The sequence below is a fragment of the Scyliorhinus canicula genome, chromosome 2 (assembly GCF_902713615.1).
Source record: "Scyliorhinus canicula chromosome 2, sScyCan1.1, whole genome shotgun sequence".
Classification (NCBI taxonomy): Eukaryota; Metazoa; Chordata; class Chondrichthyes; order Carcharhiniformes; family Scyliorhinidae; genus Scyliorhinus; species Scyliorhinus canicula.
The window spans coordinates 183,802,022-183,829,877 of record NC_052147.1 but is presented as its reverse complement, the minus strand read 5'-3'; the positions used below and the strand labels follow the sequence as shown (position 1 = coordinate 183,829,877).

The following is a 27,856-nucleotide window of genomic DNA, read 5'->3' as shown; positions in this document are numbered from 1 at the left end:
CGGTATTACAATTAAATAAAGGTAACTGCAAAGACATGAGGGAGGAGCTGGTCAGAGTGGATTGGAAAGGGAGCCTAGCAGGGAAGACAGTGGAACAGCAATGGCAGGAGTTTTGGGGGGTTATTCAGGAGGCACAATAGACATTCATCGCAAGGAGGAGAAAACATGCTAAGGGGAGGACAAGGCATCCATGGCTGACGAGGGAAGTCTAGGACAGCATAAAAGCTAAAGAAAAAGCATACAAAATGATGAGGATTATTGGGAACTCAGAGGATAGGGAAACCTTTAAAAGCAAGCAGAGGACAACTAAAAAATGAAATATGAGTGCAAGCTAGCGAGTAATATAAAAGAAATAGGAAGAATTTTTTTCAATATATAAAAGGTAACAGCGAGGCAAAAATAGACATTGGACCACTGCAAAATGAGGCTGGAGAAGTAATAATAGTAAATAAAGAAATGGCAGAAGAACTGAATAGTTACTTTGCATCAGTCTTCACAGTGGAAGACACCAGTGGTATGCCAGAGCTCCAGGAGAATCAGGGGGCACAGGTGAGTGTAGTGGCTACACTAAGGAGAAGGTTCTGGGGAAACTGAAAGTTCTGAAGGTGGATAAATCATCTGGACCGGATGGACTACACCACAGAGTTCTTAAGGAGATTGCTGAGGAGATAGTGGAGGCATTGGGGTGATCTTTCAGGTCTCACATGAGGCAGGAAGGGTCCCAGATGACTGGAAAGTAGCTAATGTAATACCGCTGTTTAAGAAGGGAGGGAGGCAGAAGATGCAAAATTATAGGCCGGTTAGCCTGACTTTAGTCATTAGCAAGATTTTAGAGTCCATTATTTAAGATGAGATCGTGGAGTACTTGGAAGTGCATGATAAAATAGGACAGAGTCAGCATGGCTTCACCAAGGGGAGGTCATGTCTGACAAATCTGTTAAGAGTTCTTTGAGGTGGTAACAAGGGAGAACCAGTGGACGTGATTTATTAAAATTTTCAGAAGGCCTTTGACAAGGTGCTGCATCGGAGACTGTTAAATAGGTTAAGAGACCATGGCGTTAAGGGTAAGGACCTGGCATGGATGGAGGATTGGCTGATTGGCAGAAGACAGAGAGTGGGGATAAAGGGGTCTTTTTTCAAGATGGCAGCCGGTAGCTAGTGGTGTGCCTCAGTGGTCTTTGCTGGGACCACAACTTTTCACAATATAAATTAACAATCTGGAAGAAGGAACTGAAGGCACTGTTGCTAAGTTTGCAGATGATACAAACATCTGTAGAGTGTCAGGTCGTATTGAGGACTAGTAGAGTGGGCAAAGAAATGGCAGATGGAATACAATGTGTGAGGTTATGCACTTTGGAAGGAGGAATGGAGGCATAGACTATTCTCTAAATGGGGAAATGCTTAGGAAATCAGAAGCACAAAGGGACTTGGGAGTCTTTGTTCAAGATTCTCTTAAGGTAAACGTGCAAGTTCAGTCGGCAATTAGGAAGACAAATGCAATGTTAGCATTCATGTCGAGAGGGCTAGAATTCAAGAGCAAGGATGTACTTTTGAGGCCGTATAACGGCTCTGGTCGGACCCCGATTGGAGTATTGTGAGCAGTTTTGGGCCCCATATCTAAGGAAGGGTGTGCTGGCCTTGGAAAGGGTCCAGAGGAGGTTCACAAGAATGATCCCTGGAATAAAGAGCTTGTCATATGAGGAATGGTTGAGGACTCTGGGTCTGTACTCGTTGGAGTTCAGAAGGATGAGGGGGGATATTATTGAAACTCATAGGATACTGTGAGGCCTGGATCGAGTGGATGTGGAGAGGATGTTTCCACTAGTAGGAAAAACTAGTACCAGAGAGCACAATCTCAGACTATAGGGACGATACTTCAAAACAGAGATGAGGAGGAATTTCTTGAATTTGTGGAACTCTTTGCTGCAGAAGGCTGTAGAGGCGAAATCACAGAGATAGATAGGTTCTTGATTAATAAGGGGATCAGGGGTTATAGGGAGAATACAGGAGAATGGGATGAGAAAAATGTCAGCCATGATGGAATGGCGGAGCAGACTCGTTGGGCCGAGCAGCCTAATTCTGCTCCTATGCCTTATGGTCCTATGGGGAATTTCTGTTCTGTCCACCCGGGAATCGGAAATTGTCTCTGGGGACAACGGACCTTTTAATGATCCATTTAAATTGTCCATCCTGCTCGCTATCATTCCCACAGAGGGTGGATCCGGACCTTTGCGCCAAAGGCTGTGAGGAAAAATATTAATCATAATAATAATCTTTATTGTCACAAATAAGCTTCCATTAACACTGCAATGAAGTTACCGTGAAAAGCCCCTAGTCTCCACATTCTGGCACATGTTCGGGTACACAGAGGGGGAACTCAAATGTCCAAATTACCTAACAGCCCATCTTTCGGGACTTGTGGGAGGCACCCGGAGGAAACCCACGCAAACACGGGGAGAAAGTGCAGACTCCGCACAGACAGTGACCCAAGCCGGGAATCGAACCTGGGGCCCTGGCGCTGTGAAACAACAGTGCTAAACCACTGTGTTACCGTGCCGCCCATTATGCATTTGTATAAAACCCTAGCAGTCCAATTAAAACATATTGTGTTCTTTGACATATGCACTGAGCTCAATTTAAACTATATCTTGGGATTGCAGTAAAATGCTACTCCTACATTACGGTCCTGTACTTAAAAGGACTGCGCAAGAGATTTTAAATATTGCCTCATATTACTATGGGATATTTCATGACATTGGATATGTTGTACCTTTCAAACAATTTTCACTTTATAACTGATTTGACAATTGTTTTTCCTTTTCCAGTCTTGCTCTCTTCTGAAGGAGGCAAACTTTGAGGGGCTGCAGTTGCGTGAGTCAGGGGAGATGCCTCACAACCAAAATCCTGTTCTTGTCTGACATCTGCATGAGTGTACTTTACAGCAGGTTTCACAGGAGTATGCCCAAAAGCAGAAGTCAATCCTGATTCTGTGCTCTTTAGCTCAGGAGCACTGAGGCCAACAGAGGCCATTCTGCAATGAACCTTCTCAGTTCCAGGAATCAAGCCTGGTTTATATGGCTACATAATAAATTGACTTTTTACACAGTAATAAAAAGGAAACTGAAGTTCAAAAGGGGCTATCTACTCTAAAATTACCATCTCACCTGGAAGCTGCTTCACACATAGGGCTGAACCTTCAGGTAGACGGAAAGGCTTGAACCCAGACCCAAACCCAGGCTCCACCATTTTCATAGAGGAGTGGGGGAATTGAAGTGTATTTTAAATTGTTTATCCATTCTTTCTGGATGCACCTACCCACATAAATCAGCAGCTGCCTCCATTCATGTGTGATTTTGAAGTGAGAGATGCCTCAAACCCAAAATATACAGATTCAACCAGCTACGAGCAGGTTTAGATAGCCAGGGTACCCTTTTGGATAGGTAAGGCATTTGAGATAGTCCTGGGTCACCTTTGGGAGAGGATAGGTCCCCTTCAGTTGAGGTAAGGCACCTTTTGGGAGAGGCCATGTGCTCTTTGGGATTGTTAAATGTCGACATGAATGTGGATAGAAACATGCACTGGAACTCTCAAACCTGTCAAAGAACTGTAAAAATGACAAAGAACTGTCAAACCTGTCAAAGCTATCAAAGAACTGCAAAGCTCTCAAAACAAAAACTGTTAGGGTAGCAGGTAGCGCAGTGGTTAGCACTGGGACTACGGCGCTGAGGACCCGGGTCCGAATCCCAGCCTTGGGTCACTCTCCGTGCACATTGTCCCCGTGTCTGCATGGTTTTCAGCCCCACAACCCAAAAAGATGTGCAGGTTAGGTGGATTGGCCACGCTAAATTGCCGGTTAATTGGGAAAAAAATAAATGGGTATTCTAAATTTATTTTAAAAACCTGTCAAACTATCAACAAACTGGCAAAGAACCAGCAAAGAACTGTCAAAATTTATTTTAACTGTCAAAACCAATTGTAGCTGTCAAACTGTCAAAGTATTGAATATTTTATTTAATCAATGAGAGTTTCTTTTAAATAGTGGTGCCATTAATAGACACATAAAATAGTTATGTCAGCATGGCTCCGCAGGTTTGCCCATTGTAGATACTAGGTGAGTTGGCTTGGAAGGTAAAAGGGTAAAAGGGTTGTGGGTGGAGGCATTGGTTGACATGAGTTGCTACTAAATTGGCATTGAAGTTATAAAAGGCCAGGGAATGTGGTGAAATGATTTGGTGTGGGGATATGAGAGACTGTGGAGGATGGGTAGAGGGCATAGGGTGGCATATGGGGTTTAGGTGCTATGGGTGTAAGTACAGGGGCGCAGGTTTTCATGAAAAGTATTGGAGTCCATGGGGAGGTGGGTGGGGGACCTGTTGGCATGGCACGGGAATGAGGAGTGTGTGGTGGTGTGCAGGCAATGAGGGGTGAATGTTGGGAGCAATTTTTTCTCTTATTGTTTTTTTTGGCCTGCTGCCCAACGCGCCTCCGTGCCCAGCAACGTCTACTTGTTCCAGGGATGGCGGACCCAATCAAGCTGACCCCCAAATTAAAAACCCCAAATTCTGCGTGTCTTTGTCGCGTGTCGGATTTATGGAGCTGGGAAATGTCCTGACTCTGCTCAACCGACCTGGGAGTGAAACTCCTGGCCATTGTGTACATGGAACAAGCTGATATACTAACTTGCCACTTTTAACAATTCGCTAAGCAAATTAATCAATGATTATCCTTATGTAAATCTATTGGGAAAGACTAGGGCCTTGACTTGACATTTAATTGATTTATTCTTTACAAAAGTGCCAGATAAAACACAGACACCCGAAACAGGATATAAAATGAACTTTGCTGCAGGTTATGGTAGCATTAGCACAAGTTTTTTATGAACAGATGATCAGGTCTGTAAGAAGTACGAATGTAAATTGTCAGAATATGTCAATTACCCAATGCGTATACTGAACCTTCATTTTTCTTTCACGTTGTATGGGGGTAGGTCATCATTATCTGAACAAACCTGCAGATTCAGCAGCAATGACCAAATGTTTCTCTGCAGGTCCAGGATGCATGCTTTTCATGTAGCATTGGGATTAAAGAATGCAACATTAACTCTTACCTGCCAGTCTACTTCTGTCTTCACCCGCAACAACAACAATCCAGTCTCTTTGAATTGTGATCCCCATAGCAGTACTTGCTAGATTTGCAATGTTGGCAATAGTAATGACGAAAATATAGCAGGCTGTCTGTAACAATTTTAAATGAAAATAGCATTAGAATAACAATTGACTAATAGACCGACATTTAAAAATAATAACTTCAATATTAAACTCTGGGTTTCTGCAAAGGATACTATTTTAGTTTAAATTAATTATATCTTTATGTTTCTGCTTTTTCTAACATGAGAAAAATTAACTCCCATCAAGGGCTTTTTGTAAACCGTCAGATCCACTGTTGATGTCTCTCATGGAGTTAATAAGAATTGCTACCTCTTGTCTGAACATTGCCCCCCAATTTAAAAAGCTGGACACCATCCTAGGAGGGGAGAACATGATTGAGCTGTGTGACCTGCTAACATCAACAGTCTACACAATAACAGAGACAAGCAGGTATTTGGATCAATATTCCAGAAGACGGTTAAAAATATAACTGCCATCTGAAACTCAACAAGCATTCTTATTGTTAATGGCACATTAGGATTTTTCCTACTGTCTTTAATAATGCAACTTCAACTGTAATCTGAAAATGTGAAAGGAGTCTCTGACAATATATGCCCTTCGATTTAACACAAGCAGAGTAAGCAAGAATGACTTTTTATGTCAGTGTAACCTCTCTCATGACCTCCACAGACAGCATTTTGTAATGACTGGGGAAACTGCTAGTTTGCTAAAGCACTAGAGGATTGACAATGCACAGTTATAAATGGTAGCCTGCAATTACATTTACTATGTTGTGAAGCAGTACAATAGTCTAAAGGAAGTTGATTCAAAACAATAAAACAAAAGAGCTAGAAAATGGTGGAAACAATTTAAATGATCACACTCTTACAGCTCTTGATGTCACCAGGGCAAAGATTAAAGCCCAGATTTTGGTCTGAGGTGGGACTGCAGGGGCCAGCGTGAGGTTGAGGTTACCTTAACTTCTGGGCCTTATTTAAATTGGTCCATTCTGAACTTCACTAAATTATGTGGAGGCCAGCCGGCAGGAACTTAAAACAAGACTGGGCTCTCAAGGAAACAGGCATTGACAAGATAAGTAAAATGGGAGAAGGAGTGAGACAAAGGGGATCCGAGATGATCATATTTGGTGGAAGCTGGTGGGGATGGTAGAGCTGGGTGAGGGGGAGGTGCAGGAGGTGGAATCTAGGGTCAAAGATGTCCAGAGGAGCTGGAGTGCTCCTCATAAACCAGGAGGAAAAAGAAGGACTTTCTGAAGTGACTGACAGTGAGGGATGAAGGATGGATTCTTCTGTCACTTCGATGAACAATTTAACAATTGTTCATCGTCTGGTTGGCGTTTTCTCATTTGAGATGTTAAATCAAATTTTGATTTGCAGATCCAACTACAAATCGTACTTATTAAGATACTGTTGGAATGGCAGATGAAGGTTCTGGATTTGCAGTGTGCTTACTTGTTCTGTGGGGACCTAACCCTATTCTCCTCAAATAATGAGATTGCAAGATGACAGACACATCTGCTATGGATTGGTCCAGGGATTTTTTTTTCACTATATTGGGGGAAGGTAAATTCTTGAGGTGGCACATGGGATGCCAATCAAGCGGTCTTCTTTGTCCTGGATGGTGCTGAACTTCCTGAATATTGTTGAAATGAAAAAGGTGCATTAATCCAGGAGAGTGAAGTGTATTCCATCACACTCCTGCCTTTCTGCCTTGCAGATGGTGGACAAGCTTTGGGGAATCAGGAGGTGAATTACTCACTGCAGAGTTCCCAGTCTACAACCTGCTCTTATAACCACAATATTCTTAAGCTGGATGTTGATAGTGTGGGAATCAGTGATGGTGATGCCATTGAATGTCAAGGGGAGATTGGTTAGATAGTCTCATGTTGGAGATGGACATTGTCCATCAATTGTGCAACATGGATGCCACTTGCCACTTATCAGCCCAAACCTTAATGTTATCCAGGTCTTGCGGGTATGGATTGTTTCAGTATATGAGTGGCACTGAACTCTGTGCAATCATCAGCAAACATTTCTACCTCTGACCTTATGATGGAGGAAAGAACAACATTGACTAACATATGTCTATATTTACAATATTTCATTAAAGGATTAGCATTATTGAAAAATTCAGAACAGAATCACTGAACAACTAATAATGAAGACTTACAAGTAACCATCCATGGAACATGGTGCTAAGTGGAGATTTAAAGAGGAAAACCATCATCAAGATGACACCACAAATGATGACTGAGACATTCTGAACAATCAAGGATGTTTGGGCAACTATCACAGGATGGAAAAGGATTAAATCAGTTACATTCAAATTCATTACAATTATTCACAACATAATTTTTGAAATTAAAAACCTGTGAATGTCAGTGTTTTCCACAACTTAGTTATTTATACCATGTCTAATGCTTCACAATTTTTATACATAGACAAATATAAATAAAATATCTCGTAAGTATTCAGAAAAATACAAAAATTAAGTCTCTTTGGATGCTAAAGTCTTCTGTCAGGAGTAGAGAATGGGGGCGGGATTCTGAGAATCACCGGGGGACGCCCCCACCGGCTGCCGAATTCACTGGAGATTCGGCGGGGGCGGGAATCGCACCGTGCCAATCGGCGGCCGCACGCAGTGCCCCCCCCCCCCCCCCCCCCCCCCCTGGCGATTCTCCGACCCGCAATGGGCCAAAGTCCCGCTCGTTCTATGCAGGTCCCACCGCCGTAGATTGGACTAGGTCCCTTACCAGCGGGACCTGGCAGCGCGGGCGGGCGCCGGGGTCCTGTGGGGGGCGCGGGGCGATCTGGCCCCAGGGGTGCCTCCACGGTGGCCTGGCCCGCGATTGGGGCCCACTTATCCGCAGGCGGGCCTGTGCCATGGGGGCACTATTTTCCTATGCGCTGGCCGTGTAGGCCTCCACAATATCCGGCGCGAAGGTGAACCCCCCCCCCCCTCGCGCATGTGCGGGGATGATGTCAGTGGCTGCCGACGCTCCCGCACATGCACAGACCCGCGCCGGCCGGCGGAGTCTCTTCGGCCCTGGCTGGCGCGGCACCAAAGGCCTTCCACACCGGCTAGCGGGGCGCAAACCACTCCGGCGCTGGCCTAGCCCCTGAAAGTGCGGAGGATTCTGCACCTTTGGGGCGGCTCGATGCCGGAGCGGTTCACGCCACTCCGTCCCGCCGGGACCCCCGCCCTGCCAGGTACAGGAGAATCCCGCCCCTTTAAAGAGATGGAATTTCACTCCTTTTGAGATTACTTGCATTGAAGCACTAATTTTATAAAACCATGCCGCCAGTAGGGAACTTTACTGGAATATATCAAGGACTCCTGGATGCAGGTCTCTGATATTGAGATGGCATACAGAAGAGGAGGAAATAGTAATGCTTAAGGTCGCCATAAAGCACCAGGTCATAACCATGCAGCAGGTCAAGGCTAGTTCAGGATTCAGGAAATCCTCAAATGTGGATGTGATAATAATGGAAACAGAAGTTAATGTTATTGAGCAAGACTTATACTCAGTCAGAGAGCAAGAAAAATAGCACATAGAAGATGAGAGTAAGAGGGCTGAAGATAAAATTGCACTGCCCACAGTAAAAATGAAAGTCAGAGATTCACTACTTATTTTCATCGTTGATCCAGCTGCAGACGCGAGTGTTATTTCAGGAAGAGAGTACAAGAGATCCTTCAGTCACATTCCCTTACACTAAACTGGTGTGAAACTTACTAATTATTCCAGTAACTGTATCCTTGTGTTAAATGAACGTAGTGTTAGGTTGGGATATGATGATGCATTCTTAATTTGCCATTGGTAGCAGTAGAAGGTGACAAACTCCTTGATAGGAAGAAATTGGCTTAAGAAACTAATTAAAAAAGGCCAATTATTCACAGTCGTGATCAGTAATAGAATGTCTGTTTCAGGAACTGCTAAGAGAGCACATACTGATCTTTTTTTTTATTATTTACATTTAGAGTACCCAATTCATTTTTTCCAATTAAGTGGCAATTTTGTGTGGTCAATCCACCTACCCTGCACATCTTTAGGTTGTAGGGGCGAAACCCACGCAAAGACGGGGAGAATGTGCAAACGCCACATGGACAGTGACCCACCTCTGGGATCGAACCTGAGACCTTGGCACCGTGAGACTGCATTGCTGCCACTGCGCCACCGAGCTGCCCTGCACATACTGATCTTTGAACAAGGAGGACCAAATGTAAAATTAGGCATCACAAGGCTGAAGTTAGGATAAAGGGCAATGTGTATCTGACATTTTTCAAGCGAGATCAATGCCTTAAGCACAGTAGAAGCAGTAAGCAAAGAGTTCAATAGAGTGGCACAGTGGTTAGCACGGCTGCCTCACAGCGCCAGGGACCCAGTTTCAATTCTGACCTTGAGTGACTGCCTGGAGTTTGCACATTCTCCCTGTGTCTGTGTGGGTTTATTCTGGGTGCTCCAGTTTCCTCCAACACTCCAAAGATGTGCAGGTTAGGTGAATTGGCCATGCTAAATTCCCCCAAAGGTTGGGTGAGGTTATGGGGATGGGGAAGAGGAGTGGGCTGAGAGCATTGATGCAGACTCCCTGGGCCAAATAGCCTGCTTCTGCACTCTAGGGATTCTATGAAAGAACAAGGGCAGTTAAGGAGATGAAGAGCAGTGAAGGGGCTGCACCATTGTGATCATTCAAAAAGCCAGTGGATCCATCTGGATTTGTGGAGATTATAAGCAAGTGGTAAATAATGTGATCAAGATTGATACTTAACCAGCGATCAGCAGTGAAATATTTTTTAATTTAGCCAATGAACAGTGTTCAGTAAAATTGATTTGTCAAATGCATGTTTGCAATTAGAATTGTCGACTGCGTATTTGTAATTTGCACGACTGCAACCATGAAGTCAAAGGTCCAATGGAGCCCAGGTAAATCCAGAGTCTTGGGCAGGGTCTTGTGCAGTGGGATGGGGGGGTGCATTAAATGCAGAGGTGGGTAGAGAAAAGGGGGGGTGTTCTATCTTAGAGGGGTGGCTGCGCTGTGATCCATAAACGGCAGCCGACCAGCCCACAAATGGGGCTGTCCACTCCTGCCCAGCTGCCCAAGCCAAATGTCTTATAGCATAGGCCGCGTATTATTTATTTAAATATTATGGATGTGCTGCCGATTCTGGCGCCCACCTACCCCTCCTATATTATGAGGGGAGCTTGGGCGAAGCTGGTAGGATGGGCACCCGCTCTATTTTACATCCTCTGCCCCACCAAAATCTCACCCAGCAGGGATACATAAAATGTAATCCACTGTGTGGGCAACAGAATGGATAGAGAAAGCAGTGGTGAACCAAGGACACAATAATACATATATAAGTTTGAAATACTGTTACAGTACAGGCATTAAATAGTAGTGAAACTTTACAAACTGTAATGCACAACTGTACTTTGCACATTTTGGGTACTCGTTTGCACTAATGTAGTGTCAGGTTAATTCCATTTTCTGCTTCAAAATAGTACCAGTGAGAACAAATGGTGACTGAGACCCAATTCCAGATTTACGACCCCATTCCTGGGGCCCAAAATTTTCACCCATGCCGGTTACAGATGTGGGCTAGTTTGGGTCACGAGCCCACAACCTACACTCCAACCTGGCTGGCTCCATAGCAGGTATAGACTTCTAGTCTCCTGCAATTTTCATGAAATCAGGCCAGCTTTTAATGGACTAGTAGTCTCCCTCAGAAGTGAAATTAGTATGGATGAGGGAACCCTTTGAAAGATAAATTTGAAAGGTTGAACCCGTCCCAAGCGATGACCCTCCTCCCACCCCCATGTTCCCACATACCCTCCCTGCCAAGCCATGGCACTTCCATGCCGATTTGCTCACTATGCACTCTGTACAGAACCAATGCATCCTATAATAACATTAGGATCTGTGAAAAAGCAAATGGATGTCAGGGCTCTCAGATAAGCCTCATTATGCAGTCTTGGCTGAGAGCCCAGACATTCATTAGCCTGTTGAAACATTGCTTGATTGACATCCCTTTATCTGTGAACTGCACCATGTTTATTCACACAAGATGAAGAGGTATGAAGTGCTGGCAGTTTCAGCTATTGATTCTTTAAAGGATCTTGATGATTGACCCTTTTATAGGGCTGTAGTAAAAGGAGTTATTTTTAAGAAATTAGCAAGGTATCAAAGAATGACTGTTTTGTTAAAGCCTTTTCACACTTCCTATTGTTACTAGAGGGTGATTGTTTCTGTACAGAGTGCATGGACGGTATGAGGGACCACAGGGCATAACTGGTCATGGAAGGTTTGAGGGGTCATGGGTGGAGGGCATGAATTGTCATCAGTTGCCATGGATAGGACATGAGGAGTGTGTGGGTGAGTGAGGAGATGTGAGGGACAAGAAATAGAGAGCTGTTCTTTGTTATGCTATCGGCAGGCCTTTTTATCAGTCTGCGCCTCTGAACTCTTTCCAACGGCAGTGAGCCTGATTTCCATTGACACCACCCCCCAGCAATTGAATGAAAACTTATTTCACTGCCGCTTCCTCCCAAGGTGGGCAAGGTAAACCAGGAAATTTTCTGACTCCCTCCACCTGCCTCTAGGATTGAAAGCCAGGTCATAATGTTCAAAATCTTGAAGGCTTTAGAGTAAAGCAGGTTACACCGTTATAAGTGGCACTAGTAACCAGAGAACATAGATTTAAGGTCATTGGCAAAGGAGGCAACATAAGGACAAACTAATTACACAACAAGCTGTTATGATCTAGAATGATTTATATCAATGGGAGATAGAAGAGGGGCTGGATTCTCCGTTTGGGAGACCCCACACTAACGTGAAAACAATGGTGATTTGCGCCAGAAAAGTGGCGCACAGCTGTCACCGATTCCCTGCTCCGGGGGGCGGTGGGGGGGGGGGGGGGGGGGGGGCGGGGGGGTCTAGCAGCCAGACAGCGGAGAGTATGCCACTTTTCAGGGGGCGGAGTGTTGCAAAAGCGGCGCCACCCCCGATTCTGTCATGATCGTGGATACTCTGCCCCGTCGCTGAATGCGATTTTGGCACCAGGGATCGGAGAATCCAGCCCGAGGTTTCAACAGCACATTTTAATAGGAAAATAAATAAATACCTGAAGCCTGCACGGATGCAATTGTTCAAAAGGCATCCTTATTTGCAATATCATTGTATTAATTAATTGAAAAATTGCACTGAGTATGGCATTTCATACAATAATAAGTGGATAACCAGTTAAGCTGTTTTCACAACTAGCAATGTTGGCTAAGACACCAGAGGAACGTCCTATTCTCCTCATAAAGTGCCACTTGATCTTTTATGGCCACCTAAACAAGCGGCAAAGACCTCAGTTTAATGACACATTCTACATGACAATGTAGTACACTTTCAGTACTGCACTGAAAGTGTTAGCTGAGAGTAGGGCTGGGATTCTCCATGCCTCCCAGCCGAAATAGCGCCCGGCACAATGATGGAGAATGGAACCTCGGACCCACAACACCTTTGCGCATTTCTCCGGCGACCGGAGAATCGCCAGCAATCACGCATGCGCGGTCGACGCAGTGCTGGTCAGGGGCCGTTGAAAGAGGCCCCCGCGGAAACTCTCCACCGACGACCGGCCGGGTTCCCACCGGTGTGGTTCTAACATGGTTCCACCCAGCGGGAGCTCAGAGTAGCGGCTGCGGTGGCCATCCTGGTGGGGGGTGGGGGGATCCGTCAACGGGGAGAGCCTCCACGATGGCCAGGACTGCAATCGGGAGCGCGCGATCTGGGGGGGGGGGGGGGCCCTACGTCTTCGGCGCCTGCCCACTGTGTGGGTCCACAATGTCGCGCGGGGCCGCCGCAAGCATGCGCGGACCCGTGGCCGGACGTGCAGGGCCCCATATCGGCAGCAGGAGCTGCGTTGAGCACTCCGGGGTCCTGCAAGCCCCCTTAAAAACAGAGAATCACCCCAGACATTCTAGAAAAAAATCCAGAGTGATTCGCGCCCGTTTTCTCATGGGCATGGGGACATAGCCCCATTATTGGAGAATCCCAGCCTAGATGCTGGAGCCCCGGGTGGAACATAAACTTCATAACATTTTGACAGAGGTGAAGGTGCTATTATTCAACTAAGATGCCACTCCTGAGAGGAATGCTTGTTTATAAGAGAAAAATAGTTCAATCAACAGACAAAAAGAATTTCTCATTGAGAATCCGGCAGGATAGGGCAGCATGGTGGTGCAGTGGTTAGCACTGCAGCCTCACGGCGCTGAGGACCCAGGTTCGATCCCAGCCCGAGGTCACTGTCCACGTGGAGCTGGCACATTCTCCATGTGTCTGCGTGGGTTTCACCCCACAACACAAAGATGTGCATGGTAGGTGGATTGGCCACGCTAAATTGTCCCTTAATTGGAAAAAAAACAATTGGGTATCCTGAATTTATTGAAAATAATATAGAGAATCCGGCAGGATGTCATCATGTTCCACCTTCCCCTTCCAACTCCTGCACCATAATTTATTTCTGTTCACACTCCTCACATACATTTTCGCCTCTTGTCTCAGCAGAATGCAGTACACCTCTAATATTCTGCCAACTCTTTCTGGGTTACACTGTGGAGCACCCTTGCTAAGGCCAAGAAACTGGAATGAATATTTGAGCTCACAAAATGACTGCTGATGTCTGCTGAATTCTTGAATGTGCTTTATTGTATCCTGTTTTCTAGGGATTTGTACAGACCAAGCTTTGAACAGGTAATTAAATTTCTGAGGAGCCATTCAATTATTGTGTCTTCATTCTGAAACAGCTGGGAAACCTGTTATTTCATTAAGGTAAAGGCAATATGAACATTTCCTGGAAAGTGTATTGGCACATTTAATTACAGACTATCGGCATTTAGCTACTCATTAAGGGACACCATTCTCTGTTGCTGAGCACCTTGATCAATTTAATGACCAAGTGAGTGCAACTGATACCTTCAGGTACCTGAGAAATGTCTCATCTTTTGAATGCTCCTGTCCATCTCTCCAACCACTCTACTGCACTAATTTAAATGCCAAAGCAGGATATCTGTGCCCTGGCTAATACATTAATGTGCCACAAACTGAGGGCGCCTTTAACTCAAGTTTAGCAAATTCATAAATAACGTGAAAGCTACATCTATTAAAATGTATCAAGCTTTAAAGAATTTGGAAAATGTGAATAAAAATATGCTAATTGAAAATACTAAATTGCTGCACAATAATGCACATCTAGTGTAACTTAATTATAGTACACAGAGGTACTTCATCCCCACAGTGACCGAACTGAATCGGTGCAAATGGCAAAATAACGAGATAAACAGACAGAAAGATTAATTCTTGGACCCACAAAGGTGAAAGGGAGAAAAAGAATGACTGAGTCGAGGAGACGCAGACAAAATCTGAGTGAAAGACTAAAAACTGACTTAGAAAACTGCAAAAAGACAAAATAGAATCATAAAGGCCTAATAAAAGTGACAAAAGGAATGCATCAATGATTGACACACAGTAGCCCCAAGTGGCACAAGAGAACAAAGAGGAGTTATACACATAGATATGTTTAGCTTCTGAGCATGCTATCATACTTCCCTTGTATACGCCAGCACCACTGCTTCCTTTACCAGATACAACTTGCCTGCATTTGTGCTGGATGCAAACAAGTGTCCCTCCCCTTATTTTCCAGATCACTTTTTACTGTTATACAACAAGCTAGAAGTTGTCATAAGTAAGATGTTCATATTACTGATTCCACTCTTGATGGATGTGAATCTTCCTGTCAAAGATTCCTGGATTAATATAAAGATTCCAGAGAAACTTTAGAACGAGAAAATATCTTTCAAATGTCACTATCAAGTATTCTGGGCAATCTCCAAATGTTGGACCCAACGGAATGGCCTCGGCGCGCCCGACTCGGGACACGATGCGGCTACTAAATTCAAGATTTATGACGCTCGGGACGCCTCGCATGAGAGATGTCGTGAGCTGGATCTCGACCTCACTGGGTGGGATCCAGATTTGCATATTTAAGTGAGCTGTTAGCCTCGCTAAACTATGCCTGCGCCGGAGTCTCTCAAGGCCTGGATCGAACGGCCTTGCTTGGGAGCCTTCGCTGTGGTGTTGTTTAGCACTGGTCCACACAAACCAGTGATACCCTGACACTCCTGCTGTCACCCAGGCACCTTGTCACTGCCAGCCTGGCACATTGGCAGTGCCATTCAGGCACCCTGGCACTGCCAGCTGAGCAGGGGCATGCCAGGGTGCTAAGGTACGCAGGTGCCAGACTGCCCAATAGGAGGATCAGGCCCGGGGGTGCCTCTGTCCTTATAAGATGGGTTGAGGGGGAGTCAAGCGATCGGGATGGCATTTAAAAATGGCACCCCGATCTCTTCCTGTCGTGACAAGCTGAGCTCATTAGTGCAGGAAATAAAGGTAAATCCCATTTTATAGCGGGGTCATAGCTCCGAGAAACACTCTGCTAAATGCGCCCAAAACGGGACTTTTTTTCCCCATTAAATCTTTTCCGTAGTTTTTTAATAATGAATTAAAAAATTTATAAAATACAAATTTAATAAAATTACATGTTTAGTGGACAATCATGGAAAATCCAGTGAATTACAAATTGTAAATAGATATTAAAACTTCATCCCTAGAATATGAGGGAACGGCAATTGGATAGAGAATAGACAATGCCAAAATCGTGGCAGACGCCAGTTTGACGCCAAATCATGATGCTCCGCCCCCTCCAAAACGGCATCATTGCGATGCACGGCGTGCACAATTGCAACAGCGTTTGCATCTCATTAGTGAGCCCAGCTGCGATGCTCCACCTCCGATGTGCCGAGTTCCCGATGGGGCGGTCCACCTGTGCTCTGAACGGTTGTGAACCTGGCATGGTGGCTGCAAAGAGAGAGAGGGCGTACGGACAGTGGCCAGCACCACCATACTTTGCCAACATTCTTGCCGCCAGCCGGGGCTTCTGCCAGGGCTGGGGGGAGTAGTAGGGCGTGGCCAGGAGGTGGGATGTGGGGTTGGGGTGGATGGGGACGAGGTCCAGCAGAACCAGGGCCTTATTTTCGGACGTTATCAATGTGTGTGTGTGTGGGGGATAGTGTAAAGTTTTTGCGTGGCTGCAGCTTATAGTCCTGCGCCTGTCTACCAAGGACCTGGCGATTTCCCCACTTTTCCGTGTGTTCTGTGGGTGTTCCACACGGTGCCGGTGCTAGCCCCTCACCGGTAGCGGAATCGAAGCGGGTGTGGCACCAATTTTTCCGACGTGGAACTCCATGGATCCTCCGTTGGCATCGGCACTTGGGCTGAGGAACTGAGTATCCAGCCCAAGATGTTTGATAATGTGAGTGTGAGGACATGTACTTTGGATCTGAGAAAGGCAACTCAGAACGTTTCTTCAACAGAGAAACTAAAGGGTGGTTTCCAGCAGCAGCTTCAGGGGCCAAAGATTCTCCAAGCTGACCAAAATAGAGATTTGAGTTGAAGTGTTAGATTAGCTCATGTTTAACACAAGATGCCATCTCACGACAGGAGTTGAAGCCTGTGCAGAAATATCCACCTACAAGTTCATATAAAGCCTCCTACAGGTTCATACAAAGCTGCAAGAACAGCACGGGAGCCTAGTGGTTAGCACTGTGACTTCACAGCGCCAGCCAGGGTTCCAGGTTCAATTCCCCACTGGGTCGCTGTCTGGGTCGTTCTCCCCATGCCTGCGTGGGTTTCCTCCGGGTACTCCGGTTTCCTGCCACAGTCCAAAGACATGCAGGTTAGGTGGATTAAACATGCTAAATTGCCCTGAGTGTCCTAAAAGGTTAGATGGGGTTATTGGGTTACAGGGATAGGGTGGAAGTGAGGACTTAAGGTGGGTCGGTGCAGACTTGATGGGCCAAATGGCCTCCTTCTGCACTGTATGTTCTATGAACTAACACTTATTAAAGAGGCTAAATAACATTTATTTGTCTATTGCTTGTCCTAATACTGTCCCCTAATGTGGATCAGCTATTTGGAAACAAACAAGGTGCTGGTGTGAATTTCAGGCGCTATTTTATTTTAATTGTTGCTGGAGCTAAGACGACCACTGAAGCACATTGCAAGACATTCTGGAACATTTTATTACGATTTCACCAACAATCAAGCAATATTGAATCCAGAAATTTTCTGGTGACTCCACCGAAAAAGAATATGTACTGTGCTACTTAACCTTTTGTGAGACACTGGTAGATGGAAAGTGCTTCGTCATGGGTGTCTTAAGGAATCTCTTTTGGTCTGGATCTGGTATGGGAGGAGATAGTGGACCAGGCAGAGCAGCAGATGCAGGAGAGAAAGACAGAGAGAGAGAGTGCGTGAGAGAGAGAGAGAGAGGAAGGTGACATGGGTGAAGTGTTATCTTTCCGCCATGCAGGTGCAGGTCAATCGCCCCCTCAGGACCTCCTCAACCAGGATCTCCACTACAGCACCTGAGAACCTGTATGTCTCTCCCTCTGACTCTCAGAAATCCATCAACGCGCTGCTGTACACCAGTAGAGCACACCTCACCTTCAGAGGCATTGGGTGTTTGTCAGTATGTATATATACATACTGACAAAATTGCTTCTCGTCAGCAACTGACTACTAAACCTGCAGATCTGTAGTTTAGCCCCTCCAAGCAAATTTATATTTTGGCAATTTACAATTAGGACCAAAATTGTGTGTTGAGTCCAAACTTTCAAACATGCTCATCTTATTACCACGGTATTCATCTAGTGTGTTTTCATCCTTCGACTGAAATAACCCCCTCGGAACTATAGAGGACCAAAAGAAATTTGAGAGTCTGTGGACGTACATCATTCTAATCTAAAATCCCTTGGACCAAAATGCTAATAGAATTTGCTAATGACCAAAATGCTAATAGAAACCAAAAGGCTAATAGAATGCAGGTCTTTATCTCAAGGGCGTCAGAAAATGAAAGTGATCAAAGTATGTTTCAGCTGTACAGAACCTTGGTCTGACCATATGCGGAATACTGTGTCCTGAGTTAAGTATCAACTAACAGGAAAGGCTCACCAGAATGAAACCAGGGCTTAAACTATTAATTTCTGAGGACAGGTTACAGAAATTTGCTTTTGTGTTCCTTGAGGTTTAACAGTTGAGGGTAATTGATTTTTAAAATGGTCATGATAAAAAGATAATGGTATTTTTTGAATGATTCATTAAGGTAGTTACAGAGAAACAGTTTTAAGAACATAAGAACTAAGAGCAGGATTAGGCCATTTGGCCCTTCGAGCCTGCTCCGCCATTCAATGAAATCATGGCTGATCTTTTGTGGACTCAGCTCCACTTTCTCACCCGAACACCATATACCTTTATTCCTTTATTCTTCAAAAAATTATCTATCTTTATCTTGAAAGCATTTAATGAAGGAATCTCAACTGCTTCACTGGGCAGGGAATTTCATAGATTCACAACCCTTTGGGTGAAGAAGTTCCTCCTAAACTCAGTCGTAAATCTACTTCCCCTTATTTTGAGGCTATGTCCCCTAGTTCTGCTTTCACCCGCCAGCGGAAACAACCTGCCCGCATCTATCCTATCTATTCCCTTCATAATTTTATATGTTTCTATAAGATCACCCGCATCCTTCTAAATTCCAACGAGTACAGTCCCAGTCTACTCAACCTCTCCTCGTAATCCAACCCCTTCAGCTCTGGGATTAACCTAGTGAATCTCCTCTGCACACCCCCCAGCGCCGGTACGTCCTTTCTCAGGTAAGGAGACCAAAACTGAACACAATACTCCAGGTGTGGCCTCACTAACACCTTATACAATTGCAGCACAACTTCCTGAGTCTTAAACTCCATCCCTCTAGCAATGAAGGACAAAACGACATTTGCCTTCTTAATCACCTGCTGCACCTGTAAACCAACTTTTTGCGACTCATGCACTAGGACACCCAGGTCTCTCTGCACAACAGCATGTTTAAATATTTTATCATTTAAATATTAATCCCTTTTGCTGTTATTCCTACCAAAATGGATAACCTCACATTTGTCAACATTATATTCCATCTGCCAGACCCTAGTCCATTCACTTAAACTATCCAAATCCCTCTGCAGACTTCCAGTATCCTCTGCACTTTTTGCTTTACCACTCATCTTAGCGTCGTCTGCAAACTTGGACACATTGCACTTGGTCCCCAACTCCAAATCATCTCTCTCTGGTCTGGTGGAGTAAACCAAAACAAGGGGTATAAACTTGGATTTAGATCATTTAGAACTGAATTAAGGAAGCTATTTTTCAGAGAGTGTTGTGGAAACCTCGAATGCACTCCTCCTAAAGGTGGTAGTTATTGCATCAATTGAAATTTTCAAAACTGATATTGATAGATTCTAATTAGATGAGGATATCAAGGATATGCGCAAAGATGGTTAAATAGAAGTGAAGTACAGTCCAGTTACACTATTGAAAGGCAGAGCAGGTTCAATGGACTGAACAGTCTACTCTTGTTTCTAAAGTCCATTAACTGAGCACTGCAATGTTATTTAAAATTATGCACATTATATATTTTGCACAACTTAGTCCCAAAGCAATAAAAAAAACTGGATTTGAGAAAAAAGCTGCATATTTAAAAGGGATATTCTACAGAGGTAAAGGTACAGTGGGCTAGGCCATACCTTTAAGCCTGGGGGTTCTGTCCACCCAGTCCCCGATGATAGCTCCCAGCAATAGGACAGATCCTGCCACGACCAGTCCGTAAACAGCTGTCAGAAGCAGACTGTTACCATATAGCTCCACCAGGAACACTGACACCGCAAAGTGCCACATCCTATCTCCCTGCAACAAAACACAAAGTCCATTTAGCCAAAGTCAAAAATTAAAGGTGCAATTTTAATCAATGATTATTCATCCTGGTTCCAGCCAATGGTCTTCAATTTTTTTAAATAAAATTATTTCTTAAAAACTAAATTTGTGAAGTATTAGTTAGCTTGGTGCACACTCAGTCACACCAATTTGGAAATGGTCTGCTGTCAAGGTACACATTCAGAAAGCAAGGTAAACCAGCTGTACCAGACATTATGGGAGAATTCTCGGGCAGGTCGTTGACAGGTACAATGGAAGGCCAATGGAATTACATTGAAAATTTGGTCTGGCAAGGAATTAAACAATACAAGTGCTCCTCTATCTTCTAAAAATGTTGCACCTTTATTTTAATTGCAGGAAATTAGGAGAGCAGGAAGTTAATTTTTGAAATATGCATCAGTTTTATTTGTGGTAGTTTAACTACGACTCACAACATCCAAGGGAGAAAAAGCCTTTAGTGACGCTTCAACTGGCAGCCCTTCGAAGGAGGGTGTAAGTAATTACAATTGTCTCCAACAATAAGCTTGCCTCGAACCAATGGTTACAGAGGAGGTTGAGGGGAGATTTAAATCAGGTGTATAAAATTTATAAAGGCCCTAGATAGAATGTATAAGAAGGTCCTATTTCCCTTAGCAGAGGTCTATAACCAAGGGCTTTAGGTGTAAAGTAATCAGCAGAAGGATTAGCAGGAGTTAACAAAAATGATTGTCAGCCAGAGGATGGTGAGGGTCTGGATTTCATTGTCTAAAAAGGTGACAGAGGGCGGAAAACCTCTTTGGATTTAAAAATTCTTTATGCATTTGAAGTGCTGTAAACCAAAAGGGCCTGGGAGACCCCCTCAAGTGCTGCTATGCCTGGTCCACGTTTGTGAAAACCAGTGCTAAATGGCACCACAGCGAGGTCTCCCGGTGTGTTGAGGGTGAGATTCAGATCGCGATGTCTCGCAAAATCCCGCGAGGCAGTTTGATTGGTGGTCTTCTTGTGGGGTCTTTCATCACCCTTCTTGTGGGGTCTTTTATAGCCCTCCTTCTTGGGTCTTTGTACAGCAGCCCCATGGCTGTGGTTAGCTCCCAAAATGTCCCTGCTTGGGATCCTCTTTCACGATGGGGTGATTCCACGCTGAGACTACCAATCCCAGGCCAGATGACCCTTAATCTGCTGCATTGCCTTCATGGGTCAATCACCATAATTGTGATGCAGGTCAGCAGTATATTTTCCCACTGTTGGCATGTATAATATTTTGTTAAGTGACAGCTTAGCACAATAGGAACAAAGGAACAGCAATAGGCCATTTACCCTCTTGAATCTGTTCCACCATTCAGTGAGATGGTGGTTGATCTGTGATCTATATCCATATACAATCCCCTCCATCTCTCCGTCCCATCTCCCCCCCCCACGACCTCCTTTGCCCCATACCCTTTAATATCTTTGATTAACAAATCGTAGATTTAAAATTAACAATTGACCCATCATCAATTGCCATTAATGGAAAAGAGTTCCTATCTTCTACCACCCATTTCCATTGGAAGTGTTCCCTACTTTCACTCCTGAAAATATCTGACACTAATTTTAGACTATGGCTTCCCAACCAGCAGAAATAGTTTCCCTCTATCTATCCCATCATTACTCCTTAATATCTTAAAAGATTAATCAAATCATACTTTAATTTTCTAAATTGTAAGCAATACATCTCTAATTTGTGTTATTTGTTATTTCAGCTCATAATTTAACCCTTGAAGTTCAGGTATCATTCTAATAAATCCACACTGTATCCCCTCCCAAGGCCAATATATCCTTCTGAAGGTGTGATGCCCAGAACTACTCACAGTACCTCAGCTATAATGGTGATAAAGTCAGCTTTTAGGCATTCTAGACCCACTCTGTGCTTAGACTGAAACTTCAGTGCAGTACTGAGGGACAGCCGCATGGTGGGGAGTGCTGCCTTTCCAATGATAGGTTAAATAAGGTTCCATCTGATTGTTTAGGTCAGGGGTTCCCAAGTTGGCGTTTGTGGACCCCTGCGGCTGTGTGAAGGGTGTCGGGGTCTGCGGAGCTGGCGGCAGCCACATGATCAGCAGACGTCAGTTCGAAAGGAACAACCGACCAATTTCAAAACTAATTACAGCAAGGAAATAAGCCAATCAGAAGCAAGACCACTTGGAGTACTGGGTGCTGACAGACTAGCATCCAGTGATCCAGGAGACTTTTCTCTGATTGGTCCATTTTGAATAATTTAATCTGACTTTTCTGGGCAGAAACGCTCCTTCCATCAGCAAAGATTGATCCTGAGAATGGAGCCAATGAGACACAGTGACAAAGCTCAGATAGACATGTATGAGAGAACAGGAGGTTTGGGTCTTGGAGAGGTGTGCGGGAGGGATTGGGGGATGTTTGGGCCTTGGAGAGGTGTGCGAGAAAGAGTGGGTGTGCTTGGGCCACACAAAGACATGGGTGAGAGAGTGGCAAGTGGTGGGGACTCAGAGAGGTATGCGTGAGAGAACGGAAGATGAATGTGTGTTGGAGAGAGGAGAGTGTTTGGACCTCAGAGAGGCATGGATGAGAGAGCAGAGGGTAAAGGGATGGCAGTTCAGGAGAAGCATGTGTGAGATACGGGGGGGCTTCAGTCCTTGAAGAGGTGTGTGTATGAGTGGGGGGGGCGAATGTGTGTGAGGGGGTAAGTGTGTGCAAGAGAGGAGGAGCGAGAGAGAGGGAGATGAATGTATGTGTGAGAGAGGGAGGTGAGTTTGTGTGTGTGAGGGGTGAGTGTCTGTGTGAGAGGGAGGTAAAAGTGTGTATGAGAGAGGGAGGTGAGAGTGTGTGAGAGAGGGAAGTGAGTGTGTATGCGAGAGAGAGGGAGGTGAGTGTGTATGTGAGAGAGAGGGAGGTGAGTGTGTGAGAGAAGTAGGTGAGTGTGTGTGAGAAGGAGGTGCGTGTGTGTGAGAGGGAAGTGAGAGTGTGTGTGAGAGGGGTGAGTGTGAGGGGATTGAGTGTGTATATAAGAGACGGGGTGAGTGTGTGTGAGAGAATGGGTGAGTGTTTTTATGTGAAAGCGGGTGAGTGTGGGTGAGAGAGGGGGTGAGTGTTTGTATGTGAGAGCGGGTGAGTGTGTGTGTGCGGGGGGAGGGGGAGTGTGTATGGTGTGTGTGTGAGGAGCGAGTTGAGTGTTTGTGTATGTGTCAGGGAGAGGAGGTGCATGTGTCCGATATGAGAATCTGCTTTCCTGTTTATATTTGATACATTTTCTCACAAAAAAGGGGTGTCAACATTAGGAGAATTTGTGGGTTTTCACGTTGCTCTTGGGAGGTCACTAGTTTGGGAAACCCTGGTTTAGGTAAATGTAAAATATCTCAAGATTAGCAAATTCATCCCTCAGCCAACATTGCGAAATGGATCATTAATCTTCCTGATTTTTCTGGGACCCTACTGTGGACAGACTGATTTCTATGTTTGGCTACAAAACAGTGATTACATTTCAAAAGCAACTAATTGACAGAAGCATTTGTGACATCTTCAGAGAGTGAAATGAGCAATATGCAAATTAAAGTTTTTCTTCTTTCTCCCAACTCTGAGCCAGATATATGAGGGAACTGAAAGCTTTGATTGCTTTTGCGTTAGTGCAAACATGGTGGTCTTTCAGTGATTCTGCAGTGTTCTGAATAACTCTGGCTAATTCTAAATAGTTCATACAAATGTAATGTGGCACTGCTGCTCGTGTATTCCAAATACGTTGAATATTTTGTTTAACTCAAGTGGATATCAGGTTATTTGTATCAATTCAATATGCCACTGTTACATTACCACTTGAATACATTAAGTGCCTTCTATATTCAAATACTAATGCATTTCCTGTAGTGTGTCACCTCCTGTTAAATTGTGCCAAGAAAGTTAATTGTTTTTAAAATAAAATTATATACAAAACACTTGGACAGTTTAAATTTAGCATATTGTGTAGTGATTATCGATATCAAGCAGAGGCAAAATATATGATTTGGATAATCTCATACATCAGAGCATTATTATTTTAAAATACAAGATTTTCAACAGGAATTTATTCCTGCTGATAAGTGAGCATTAGTTTTCTGCTTCCAGTGGTATAGACTAGACAGGTCCGTTTATGGGAGTTATCCCTCACTCAAGACCTGCAACACAGATTTTTTTCAAATTCATTTTTACAGATGTGGGCGTTACTGACTGTCAGCATTTATTGCCCATCCCTAGTTTCCCTTGAGAAGGTGGTGGTGAGCTACCTTATTGAACCGCTGCAGTCCCTGAGATGCTCCCGCTGTCGGGAAGTGAATTCCAGGATTTTGACCCAGCAACAATGGGGATATGGTGATATATTTCCTAGTTCGATGCCGAGTGGCCCAGTTTCATTTATTTTTGTTTCCACTGTAGCGGTTGCATACAACCGAGTGGCATGCTGGGCCATTTCAGAAGACATTTAGGATTCAACTACATATCTGTGGGTCTGGAGCCACATGTAGGCCCAATCAGGTAAGTTTCCTTCCTAACAGGTTTTTACGACAATCGCCAGTGGTTTCATAGTCATCTTTAGATTTTTAATTCCATATCTTTTTATTGAGTTTGAATTAGATTCAAACTCGGGTCCCCAAAACATTACCCTGGTTCCCTGTATTACTAGTCCAACAACAATACCACTGCGCCACCACCTCCACTATTAATGGTGAATATTCTGATACATTGTACTAGAAATTTTGGAGCTGAACCATTAGACCTTGGAGAAGAATCCCATAGTATAGGCAGGCAGGACCGTAGGAACCAGTAAAGCAGACAATATTATGTTATGTTATGGCACTTTTAGCCTTCAATTAGCCTGCATTATCTCTTAGATGAGCCTTTGCCACCACAGAAACATACTACTGACAGGCATTTGCAATTGTGAAACATTGAATGAGAGTCTAGTTGTAACACAGTGTGTGCAGATTTCTACACAGATAAGAATACATTTGATGTAAACACCCCACCAGATGGTCTTTTTTGGGGTAGGAATAAAAGTTTACTTCTCACTCAGTATGGCATTTTGCATTCTGTACAGTGTGCTTATTACACAAAAAAGTTAGTCTATCCTAGTTACATGACTGAAGAGGAGTGACTAAAGGAACAACATCCACAAGATAAGAATTGAGGAAAACAAGGAATTGCAAAACAGAAATAACCAAAAACAGAAATGGAACAGGGCCGAAAAGTCGGGTGAGGGCGGGGGTGTTGCAGAGGGCAGGAGTACCAGACAAAATAAAAAGTGAGCTTTTGAAAAGAAACTAGATTGAAACAGAAAGTTCTCCAAAATAAGAGAAGGGAATCCAAAGAAGTTATGGTAAAGAGGAAAATGAAGCAATTTGAAGCTTAGATGAGAAGCAGCCCACTGAGAGAGTCTCAAGTATATCTGTTCGCATTACACAATCTTTCTTGTTCCTTGCCTTTTGGGTCTCAATGTGGAATTAGGTTAAAATGTGCTGGTTCTCCAGTAGAGGTAGCAAAAAAAAAAACAAAGGAAGTTGCATCTTATTGGGACTTTAACTTTCTTAGGACTTCCCAAAGTGCTTCAATCAATTAATTACTTTTGAAGTGACAGTCACTGCAGCAATCAATCTTTGCACTCTAACATTCTAAATAAAGCTTGGACATTTTGGTTGAGGAAGGAATGTTGGCTAGGAACCCTGAGCTTCTTTGAATAGTGGGATCTTTTACATTCACCTGATTGGGCAGACGGGCCTCCATTTAACTTCTCATCCACAAGACGACAGATCCGATACTCCTCAATACTGCCTTGAAGTGTCAGCTTGGAGTTTTTACTCAAGCCCTAGAGTGCATTTTAAAGCTACAGCCCACTGAGTTAACCATACGATTACATTTTTAAAATGTTAAATATTTTTCTTTCTCCTGTTCAAAGGTACTTAAAAATGGTGGTTGAAGTTCCTAACTTTTTACAGCAAAGTTCCTTGGAAAGAAGATTGAAAACTGGGTCGGTATATTTAGTTTCAGTCAAGATGATGGAAATCTTCATTTCGGTGAGAGCTGGGTGAGTTCTCCCCTCCTCTGAAGCCTTTCCTGTTCCAGCTTTTCATCCCAACTGCTGCCTCAGAACTGTGGCTCCATAGACCAGTAAGTACAGTATTTCACCTCTTTAATTTCACCTTGTACATTTCAAGGACTTGCACTGGAACATCAGATTTATTGAACAGAAGGCCACCCACTCCAATTGGCATATGCTGCTCTAATGACCCTTGCCCAGGAGCCCCCAGTGACCTTTCACGTCGCTCTCCTGCTTTAGGAGCAAGCCTCCTGATGAATGAGGAATTTCTCCTGATCACTTTCTGAATGTTTGAATTCGGTCTGTGGATGGAGGCGTCTGTTTGACACAATTAGGTCAGTTAGTTCTATGTTGCGAAAAATGTCACTCGGATGACAGTCGCCTGGCTGCATCCTAATTGCGAAGATTCCCCCGGTTCACCTCCACCAGAGTTAGCATTTCGCTGCAAATACTGAACAGGGGAGGGAGATCTTCAAACCCAATCCACTCGCGCGTCGCTGTAACAGAACCGCCACCAGAGGAATCCTTAGCTAACTAACCGCTTAGCACATGATGGGAAGCAAAACAGAAGTAAAGGAAGCTGCAGTGTGAACTTTTGCAGCCGAGCTTACCCAAGTTGACAGCCCATGGCAAAGGTAAATGAGAAACCCGGTCGTCCTGAAGTATCCCACAAAAGAAGCTGTCGATTAAAGGATGAGAAAAATACATGTTTGAAATGGGTCAATTAAAAGTAAAGGGCAACTTTAGGTACACATTAAAGCATGTACGTTAGCGGCATATATTAAATATTCTCAGATCATTTCCAAAATGTTGCATTATTTTCACAGTAACTTCATTGCAGTGTTAATGTAAGCCTACTTAAGACAGTAAAAAAGATTATTATAAAAGCTCAAGTTTAAAACTGTCCAAACGATGCATAGCCAAACTTACCGCTCTTATTAGAGCTAGTTTCAGTCTTCCCCATATTTAAAGGTAGTTTTTGTTATCTTTGGCAGGTTTTTCTTTTCCAGTCTGATTCCAGCTCTTCTTAAAAGTAATAATCTGATTCAGAACAACACCCCAAAGAAAAGCAGTTTCTGAAATGGCAAGCGCCGCTGATTGTGTTGTTATTCGGATTTCCAGACTTAGCTAGCACTGTAGCTGAAGTCGGAAAAATGTTGTCGCTAAAATATAATGTTGGGGTCTAAGCCCTAACGCCCCATGAGAACAGCAGCACGGTTCGGCTCCCAAATTCGAACAATCCACATCATTTGGGATTTTGAAGGCTCTGTTCGAAGGGACTTCCTGAGGAGGGAGGGCGGCCCCCGTGACGTTTATCTACATAGAAAGGTCCTCCCAGCTGACAAGTGAAGCTATGTAAACCCCGAGCCGGAGTCCCAGCACTGAACAATGTACAATTCACTGCAACAGCGTTACTGCTCCCATCGCTTCCGCCCACAGCCCTGTAACGCTGCACCACACAGTACCCACCTTCCCTGCCCTTTTAATGACATTTTCACACTTAAGTATTGAGTACTGCAAGGAACAGACCCAAGATTGTCCATGATCAAGAACTTTCTTACTTGTGTAAGGTACCCATAGGCGCAACAAATAAACCGTCAGTATATGCTAAGGATTTAGATAGTTATCTAATACAGGCAGTTGTAGAATTTTGTAGAATCGTGCTTTGAGCCAATGTGTTCACAAGGTATCGCATGAAATTTACAGTGCAGAAGGAGGCCATTCGGCCCATCAAGTCTGCACCGGCCCCAGGAAAGAGCACCCTACCCAAGCCCACGCCTCCATCCTATCCC

The 27,856-nt window shown here is 44.3% G+C and overlaps 1 protein-coding gene and 1 long non-coding RNA gene across 2 annotated transcripts in view; one reads left to right on the top strand and one right to left on the bottom strand.

Moving 5' to 3' along the window:
• Positions 1-27,380, bottom strand: part of slc40a1 (solute carrier family 40 member 1) — a 39,554-nt gene extending 12,174 nt beyond the window's left edge. The window contains exons 1-5 of the mRNA XM_038789183.1: positions 26,994-27,380; positions 26,675-26,742; positions 19,825-19,984; positions 7,338-7,453; positions 5,108-5,234 (exon numbers count right to left, since the gene is read on the bottom strand). Of these exons, the coding sequence (XP_038645111.1) occupies positions 5,108-5,234; positions 7,338-7,453; positions 19,825-19,984; positions 26,675-26,742; positions 26,994-27,027 (505 nt within the window). The 5' untranslated portion in view covers positions 27,028-27,380. The remainder of the gene's footprint in view (positions 1-5,107; positions 5,235-7,337; positions 7,454-19,824; positions 19,985-26,674; positions 26,743-26,993) is intronic.
• LOC119961819 lies at positions 5,243-7,548 on the top strand. The gene is made up of 2 exons (XR_005459752.1): positions 5,243-5,597; positions 7,278-7,548. It is a non-coding gene; the product is annotated as an uncharacterized LOC119961819 (long non-coding RNA).
• Positions 27,381-27,856: the final 476 nt, after the last annotated feature.